Here is a 9,706-nt window from a genome sequence, read left to right as displayed (position 1 = left end):
GGATTACGCCACATTCCACAAATATCCTTTCGCTGTAGTAATAATTACGTCTCTTGATTTTAACGCACACAGTTGCACTGAAACTGTCAATCTGCTGAAAAAGAGCTCTAATTTCACTCAAGGTCAAAGCAGTTACTTCTCCAAAAAAGGGAAATACAGAGCATTGCATTTTTAAAGAGCATACGAAGATATAAACAACAGCAGAGAAGTTTCAGATCCAGTTTTAGATTTATGTCTCTGCACTCATTTCTATAATAATGTCTCATTCTTTATTAATCTAAAAATTATTTCTTATCTCAGCGACGTTACGAAGCTGGGGTCAGAGCACAGACGGTTAAGGGCCTTGCTCAAGGGCCCCAAGAGTGGCGGCTTGGCAACACCGTGGTTTGAACCCCCAGACCAAAACCTTTGTTTTAAAGTTAAAAGCAAAATCCGATTAAATGTGCATCTAAATCCCATCCTGGACTGCAGGTGTATTGTGAAATGCTGCCCTCGTGTGGATTTCGGTTGTATTGTGGCTATTTTGCATCACTGTTTTAGCAAACAAAATTTTACTAAGTGAAGCACTTTTTTTTCCTTCCCTGGCTGGGGAATTAAATTACACACAAATAGTGGTTATATTTTTGGTTTTATTTTTGAAAAAAGACTGTAAAATGATGCAGTCTTTACATTGACGTCTTTTATGGGTGAAGTTTTCAATGAGGAGGGTGGAAAAAAAAGACACGATATTTTACATGAAGATATCTGAGTGAAACCAAAGCCCTCAAAGATATGCGAGGGTCAGACTGCTAACTCAGTGTGGCATAAAGCTGGCTCTCTTTTCAGCTGGGAAAACCTATTCAGCTTGGAATTGCTCTGAGGAGCTGCTGAATAAGGAGCACTGACACACTGTTCTGAAGCAGAAATGGGAATTAATGGGACCGACAGAACCTTTTCAAACCACAGAGGAACTGTGGGAATTAAAACGCTCTGAACAGAGTCACGTTGCCACAGAGATGAAAATTGGGATCATTGTCATTCTTTAGTCTGGTTAATACGACTAATCAGAGCAGTGGCCTGGGATTCTGCTCCAGTTTCAGCGTCGCTCCTCTAATTATTATTGCTCTTACTAAATATAGTAACGGTTTTTATGTTCGTTCTTTTTTTTTTTTGTCTCTGCTAAGACATTTTTTTCTCATCTGACTAAAGCAGGCACAGATCCCAGGTTTAATTAGTAAACATCATTGCTCTTCCCAGACGGTTTCAAATTCATTCACTGAAAGTTCAAAGCCCTGTCCAGAAACATATCCCAAAACCTTTGTGAAATCTATTAGGACTGTAAATCATTGCCTTTAGCTGTGTGTGCGTTTTTTGTTACCTTAAGCTAGTAGCCTTGTTTAAAACACTGTAACCCTGACCAGGCACTTACTAAGGATGAAGGAAACCAGATTTATTTTGAAAGCCCTGAATGAAGTCACTTATTCACACTTTTATCACACCTGCTATTTCTATCTGCATGTGTATGTGTTTAGATTCAATCAGCTCATTTCAAACGGTTTCATATTTGGACACGTTTCACGTTTATACGTTATGCATTATAATTTTGCCGCGGCTAAACAGTAGCTTACTGCAGCTCAGTAAACTACTGTTCTACCGATCGTTCCAACAAGTAAACGGATAAGAAGCACTTTTTTTTTATTTAAAAGCAATACTAAATATACAAGAGAAAATAAGACGGGTTTCTTAAAATAAACAAAAGTTTCCTTTTTACGGAAAAAAAATATTTGCCGAAATCGCGCACAAGAATATCTGTGAAAACGAAACCATTTCGGCATTTGATTGTCATATTGCTTCAAAATGCATTTACAAATTAATAAATAATAAATACAAAAATATATATAAAAATCTATTTCAAATGACTAAAAAAAGGTAAACACACAGTACAGTGTTTTCTTAATGTTTTTGTCTTCGGTCTGAATCTTTTTACGCCTCGCTGTTTTTTCATACTGCAGCATCTTCTGTGTTTCCTGTCCAGAGCGCTTCATAGTTTAGCAGTGGTGCGTCAGAAAAAATAGTCCGTGGGGAAACACAATGCTCTGAAGTCAATGGACTGAACTAAGCATTGAGGCAAATCATTTGCTTGGAAAATTAATTTTTTTTATTTAATTTTACTCGAGGAATCGTTTCAGCCCCAATGATACTATAATAATTAAGATATTTTATTTATTGAAAGATTTCTTACCTGTTTCTCCTCATTCTCTCCTGTCTTCTGCCCGCCTCTTTTTTTTTTTTACACATTTCAATGTACCTTTAACTCTTTATTTAAATTATTCTCACTCACATTTAAATAACTTTGAACATGTGATCGCAATCGAGCACATTAACACTCAACATCTCGTGGCCTCCTTTGACAAGACCATCTGCAGTTTTATCATTTTCTTTCCTTTTTAGAAAATCAGGACATGATCCCTGCGAACACAAATGCATCAGTTCTGTTAGAAAGTCAAATGCTGCTTGTTTGTTTGTGGTTATTTTACTTTATTGGAAAAATCAATGCTCTGAAATCGTCTCAGTCTCTCCATGAGATAATCACAGCCTGCAAGAGCAAACTGTCAGGAAAAATAATCAAGCACCCAGCAATCAGTTGATCCAAATCAGCTCAGAACCCTAAAACACACCATCAGCAGATAAATGGTAACACACACTCGTGTTACCGGCGCTAATGAACGTGTAATCAGCAAACAATCAGGCGTATAATTAACCAAATTTGTTAAATTGTACGAGAACAATAATGATGATGATTTATCCTACTGTAGCAATTAGTACAATTGCACAATTATAGGAAATTAAAAGCTTGTTTTCTTCTTGATGGACCAGAAAAAAAATCATGCAGGCTTTTTCTTCCTAAACACTGAACACCTCATCTGCAGGAATGAAGAATTTCAGTTCAAACTTCAATCAGGAAACACGGAAAAATTCAAACAACAAAGAAAATACAAATATCCCCAAAAAAAAGGATTTATTTTATTTGCTAGCAAAAAAAAAAAATTACAAAAAAAACCCACTCATGCTGGTTATTGCAATCACCGTACCCTAAAAACACAGTTAAAGAAAAATTAATTCTAATAGTGCAAAACTCCCCGAGACGTCAGATATGTTATAGTTAGTAAAAAAAAACATTATACTAAAATTACACTATATTAACACCAAACATAAAAAAATAAACAATACAGTAGATTTCTTTGCTCCAATATAAACACTGACAATAAGACTTGGGTTTAGTCTTCACTTCTTTTCAATCAGTTCTTTTGAATTTTCTATTCTACAAAATACCACGTTTCAGTGTTAAAAAATAATCTGTCTGGTGTTTAAAGACAAACAGTGTTTTAAAAAATATGCTTAATCATTAAACATTGAACCGAACTTCTGCGTTACTCAACTCATCTACAGGGGCTGTGGAAAGTCTAGAAACACTGAGTCTTTTATGGATTTTAAAATACGTGTGTTGCCTTTTTGTTTCTCTGCAACAAACTCAGTAAAAGGCAAAAAAAAAGATCTGGACAGTAAACGAGTGGAAGAAATTTCCATGGAGTCCAAATGAAACATTTTTGTGTCTATCAGAGAAACTTGTGTAAGATGGAGAACATGGAGGTGGAAGCTTAATGGTTTGGGGTTGTTTTGGAGGAGAGAAGGTTGGAGATTATAAACCAACATGGCAACCATTCTATAGGTTAACAGCATGCAATTCTGTCTGAGATAGATAGATAGATAGATAGATAGATAGATAGATAGATAGATAGATAGATAGATAGATAGATAGATAGATAGACAGACAGACAGACAGACAGACAATTCTGTCTGAGATAGATAGATAGATAGACAGATAGATAGATAGATAGATAGATAGATAGATAGACAGACAGACAGACAGACAGACAGACAGACAGACAGACAGACAGACAGACAGACAGACAGATAGATAGATAGATAGAAACACAAACAGACAGACAGACAGTTAGGCAGGCAGGCAGACGGACAGACAGACAGACAGACAGACAGACAGACAGACAGACAGATAGATAGATAGATAGATAGATAGATAGATAGATAGATAGATAGATAGATAGACAGACTTTTTTCATCACAATAGGAAACCGTACTTGGATTGTTTCATATAAACAAAAGGGACAAGCCTGTGTCTCTCAAAAACCACAACAATGTCTATAATTTCGACAGTTTCTGTAAAAACCCTGTACATCTGAAAGTTTAAGATGTTTAAGATGTTCATTATGGATTCTGTGCTTTGTGTCGTTTCGCAGGACACCAAGTATTTAATTTTGTAGCTCATCAAATCATCTGAAACTGTGTGTGTGGTTAAATGAGTGATCCAGCGTTTTATCACTATGTAGCGTTATAACTAATTTATAATCAGTAGCAGCACCGGAGGATTTATTTAAAGTGAACGGAAGTGGAACGAGTCGAGGCTGAGCCGCGATTCTTTCTATTCGTACTGTGAGTATAAAATTAAACACCTGCTGTCATGCTGTTGTAGGAAAACAGTCAAAGACACAGTGTAATAAAGTGGAGTCACTGTTCCCACTATAACCTCCATCATTCTTCCATCGTGTGTGTGTGTGTGTGTGTGTGTGTGTGTGTGTGTGTGTGTGTGAAAAAAGAATGTTTAAAGTGTTTTAAGACTCTATAACAGAATATTCATGCTTAATCTTGAAATCCTGATAAAAAGTGACTTAGACATTGACCTCTCGTTGTCTGGATTTAAATAAATGGGAAAAAAGAATGAGGAAAAAGTTAAAATAATAAACAAATAAAAGTGATATCGCTTAACGACTTCATATTTTTGTCTTTTTTTTAACGCAGACTGAATCCCTGCTAATTCAGACTTGTAATTCCTGTGATTCCTCGCTGCTTTTGACACCAAACTACTGAATGGTAAAGAAGACCGTTATCACGTGTACACCACAAAGTGAAGCTCAATTACACAGCATGCTTTTTCAGTAATTCAGTACTGTACAAACATCTGATGTGCATCTTAAAAATACTTGGCAACATCAAGGATCCCTGATAAAACAATATTACATAATACAATGATTTACTATATTATATAAATACATTTTTTCCTCGGGTTCAAAGCCGCCCATCCTTAACTCAAACACGTTTATCTGCACGGGTTCATGTTGCACGTGGATTATTAACACTGAAATTTCGAACGCATTGCTTTTAAATTCTCCCTTCTGATTGGTCAGAAGTTGTGAAATGATTTTCTGTAACAGCAGCTCATTATTGTAGAATGTAAGAAGGAGTCTCCAGTGTCAGATTACATTTTTTATAACAGAATGACACTAGATCTTATATAATAAATAATAAAGCCAAGATGTTTGTACACTACTGTAAATTGCATAGGCTGTATATTTTGCTTTGCTTTAAGAACTGAACATACTCAGTTGTCCTGAAAGGTTTGTGTGTCCTGAACCTACAGCTATAAAATGAGTTTCATAACACATACGAATCTTATTTCCAATTTCATTCACTTTAGTCATTGATGCCAAATATGTCCGAACCTCATCTATGATCCTCAGTCCTTTTTTTTTTATAATGGTTCAGTGTTCATCATTCATTCAAAGTGCAACGTTTAACCCAACAGAAGGTGAAATCAGAGACTCCCTTCTCACTGCTGAGCACACCGGCCTGCCTGCTCCTGGTTCTCCATCAAACGCTCGTTCTTTTGCTCGATCTCCACCTTCAAGAGAAAACAAGAAGTGAGGGAATGCTGAGATGTAATGACATCCAGCAGCCACAAGAGGGCAGGCAAATCATGTGCTGGGAAAATGGTGAGTAGTTTACAAGTTTGAAGTATTTACTGATTACTGAAACTTATTAAAATATATAAAACAGATAAGAATTCAGGGTTTTTTATGTAGGAACTATTAAAGGGGACATTAGAGCTTTATATCTGCAAGTCATAAAGAAACTAATGCTAACAATCAGATCCAGCCAAACATATTTAATCCAGAATCGAAACCAGAGCCTGAAACTGAACATCAACAACATCGAGGACGAGCTCATACATTTTATTCTCTTAATGACACTTTTAAAACGTAATTTCCACGTATGTCATCTGACCAATATGGTGACTGTTTCTTCAAACGTGATGATCTTTAAACAGTCGTGCTACGAGTCTCTGGTGTCATACAGTTTTTTAATGGAGTTAAAACTTATGGTGTTCAGACATTTTCAGGATCGTGGCATATACAAGGTGAGTCTGGGGACTGTTTAAGTGCTCACAGGTACATGAAAGCAGGAATTTTTATCACAGTGTTAAATGCAAATATACTAGAGGATAAAACTTCCTGTTTGTTCCAAACCTGCTTTACTTTGTGACTCTGTGTGTTTGTGTTCCATGCCTTTCCTGTGTAGCTGATGTGCAAACCTGGCAAGGATATGGCAACCCAAAGTTCAGATTTGACATTACTGCATCCATTGTTCTTCTGAGGACAACCTGCTGCAATGACACAGAAACCGAGACCCTCCAAACCCTTTTGCCCATAATCCTGAACGCAGTGTAAGTGCGAGAGCCATCCATCAACCACGACGCAGTTTCCTGAGCCCTCCTGTGAAGACAAGCTGTTCCCGCCACACGTCTGATGAGCTGTAATGGGAGCGCATGTTTGTGGATGACGGCTCCAGCCACCTTAATGACATGTTTGGATTGCAGCATGGGAAAACAACTCTGGCAGCTGAGACAGCAGGTTGCTGGAGGGCGACTCCCCGTCATTCAGTGACTGTCAAATGGTTGATGAACTTTAGCAGGAACTGATTCGTTCCCAAAAGGCGCATGCATCACTCACGCATTCGCAAATATGCCCAGACTGCTGCACAAACCACACACGGGCACTTATTTTATCGTGTTTCCTCTGGTGTTTAAACAACAAGCGTGTGGGCAGATCCAGCTTGAGCGTGCAGAGCAGCTTCAGAGAGCATAGTTATTAAAAATCAGCTCAAGGTGCTGGGAATTATACCCTCACAAAGTATCACACGAGGGTGAGAAGAAACTGTCCTGAGCGAGTGTACTTCATATTGGTGAGCACTGAGACACGCCCTTCTGAGTTCATGTTTTAGACGTTGTCGGAGGGGAAAACCAGTTTCTTCTGTAAACAGAGATCTTCATTTTGATTCCTGCACACTCATGTCAGCCGTACTCTACATGAAGATACGATTTAAACACCATGGTAACCACACACACACACACACACACACACACACACACACACACACAGAAAAGGTTTACCTGGTAAGAGTAATGTGCTTTGTAAGAGATCCACTTCTTCAGCTCAGCCCGGTCTTGGACAGACAGAGATCGGACAGTGGTCTTGGAAGCTGAAGCAGCAGGCATGTCGAACTCCACCTCCACCATGCTCTGGAACATGTGTGGCACCTCCCAGTCAGAGCCCAGCTCCAAACGGCAGAAAAAGGTGTGAGGGTGACCCAACCCTGGTGAACAAACCAAACAAATTTGACCAAAACTACAGTGGAACCCCGGTGTACGAGATTAATTCGTTCCTGAAAACCGCTCGTGTTCCCAAATGCTCATATTCGCATGTTCATTTTCCCAAAAGAATTCATTCCCAATAATCCGTTCCCAGACCTCAGATGAGCGCTTATTATTTCAGCGATTAAAATATGTTTGATGCCGAATTTAACACACAAATTTACTTGTAACAAAAGTAATAAATTATAAACATAACATGCCAAATGCAGACAAAGATCTCGTGTGCGTTCACCAGGTTCATGCTGTTCTACAATTTCTTTCTTTCTTTCTTTCTTTCTTTATTCTTTTTACAACCTTCTTTCCAGCACTTTCACTACACTTCTTGGGACCCATGATGCTTAATTTATAGTTAAATAAAACAAAAACATTTTTAAAACAGACAAAGAACACAATATTGTATGTGTATGTATGTGTAAATACACCCACACACACAAACACACAAACACACACACACCCACATATATATATATATATATATATATATATATATATATAAATAATATTCTTAACCTTATTTTTATACTTTATAGTTAGACTTAATATACTTTTATACTTTTATTTTATTTTTATTATTTTTACATTAGTTTATTTTTTTTATAGTTTTCCTATTTTTCACATTTACATGTTGGACAATCGTGAAAAAAGCGCATTTCGCTACAAGTCGTACTCTGTATCAATGTGTATGTGACAAATAATAATAAATAATAAAATAATTAGATTTAAAAATCCAACTTTAATCACAAAGCACTTTTCCATGACCCTGTGTATGTCATGTGATCTCTACACTCTCTTATTTACTTAATCAGATCATTATTGAGCCGCTTTTTTTTTCCTTTAGTGCGGGACAAACTGAAAACTGTGCATGGTAGGGTTCCAGTGAGATGGTGACTGAGAAGCGTAAACTGAGGTGGTGACTGAGAAGTAAAACAGGACTGTGAGTTCCAGGCCGCAGCATGGCGTTACAATACTGGGCCGACTTCCCAGGCACAAATTATGCACGGTCTAAACGGCATGCTCATCAGGGATTCTCTTTGTATTTACAGTCTGAAAAGTAAACGCAAGCTGTTCGGGAAAACAAGCATATGTCTACATCAAGACAACAATCTCAGTATAGTTATTATAGCGTGATCGTGGATGGAACATGAACAGATCAAATAACAGGGGAAAAAAGAACACAGGAGTATTAAAGAAATGACAAATGAGACTGTCGCAGTGTGTGAGAACGCAGAGGGAGACGCAAAATGAAAAGAAAGGCTGTGGGTGTGTGTGAGACCTAATGAATAACGACAGCTGGGGCTTTGTCTAGCCAATCCGACACACACACACACACACACACACACACCCACACAGCAAACCATGCCACTGATAGTTGTGATAAGAAGAGTGGATCATTCGACTGACGTGTATTTTTCAAAAATCTTTACTCAAGTCAGTTCCTTCATCAGATCAGAACCACATTAACTTGCCAAACACCTCCAACATTATTCTTAGACAAAATTTTGATCGCATTCCAAATAATTAATTCACCCCTCGACTCTTTTCTGTACCGTTCATTCTTTTGTCATGTGACAGCCACACAGGCTCTATACAGGAAACAGAAATAATGAGGTCACTGTGCACTGATGTTACATTTCGGGTTTAATAATGCAACTAAAGATACCCCACAAAACCCTCATAACACTGCCCCCTACAGGCTTGTATGATAGATGCATCACCCTGGATCGGGGCAAACCAGACTCAGCAGAACACAAGAAATTTTAGCACTATCCTTCAAGGTTTTAACGGTGTGTTGCCCAGTTCTTTACCCGATTTGAGTCATTTCAGCAAAATCCTTGGTTGTTTTGACTCTAAATCAGAGTAGCATCTTTTCCATGACTATATGATATGTGATTGTTAAGGAAATGAGAAGCTTCTCACTGCATCGGTTTGGTTTAACAGGTAAAACCTATTCATCAGTAATTATCCAATGGAGCTCTTACCTGTTTGTTTAATTAAATCTAGGTGGTCAGTTGTTTTTGTCCAGGCACAGTGTATTTTAGGAAGAAGTTGTGATGTTCGCGGTGTTACAACAGTAGATTTTGCTTTTAAAAAAGGAGGACAGTGAATTTGATATAAATATTGTGTGTAAAGGAGACTGTGGGTAAAAGTAAATCTGGGGGA

General features: G+C 37.6%; 1 protein-coding gene across 10 annotated transcripts in view; it reads right to left on the bottom strand.

Annotated features, from left to right (window-relative positions):
- Positions 1-4,816: 4,816 nt before the first annotated feature.
- Positions 4,817-9,706, bottom strand: part of ston2 (stonin 2) — a 33,111-nt gene continuing 28,221 nt past the window's right edge. For all 10 annotated transcript variants that reach the window (XM_046855447.1, XM_046855448.1, XM_046855446.1 and 7 more), the window contains 2 exons: positions 7,286-7,488; positions 4,817-5,737 (listed from right to left, as the gene is read on the bottom strand). In XM_046855447.1, coding sequence (XP_046711403.1) covers positions 5,666-5,737; positions 7,286-7,488 — 275 coding nt within the window. In that variant the 3' untranslated portion in view covers positions 4,817-5,665. The remainder of the gene's footprint in view (positions 5,738-7,285; positions 7,489-9,706) is intronic.

Source organism: Silurus meridionalis, chromosome 8 (genome assembly GCF_014805685.1).
Source record: "Silurus meridionalis isolate SWU-2019-XX chromosome 8, ASM1480568v1, whole genome shotgun sequence".
Lineage (NCBI taxonomy): Eukaryota > Metazoa > Chordata > Actinopteri > Siluriformes > Siluridae > Silurus > Silurus meridionalis.
Note: the sequence above shows the minus strand (reverse complement) of the source record. Positions and strands in the feature narration are given on the sequence as shown.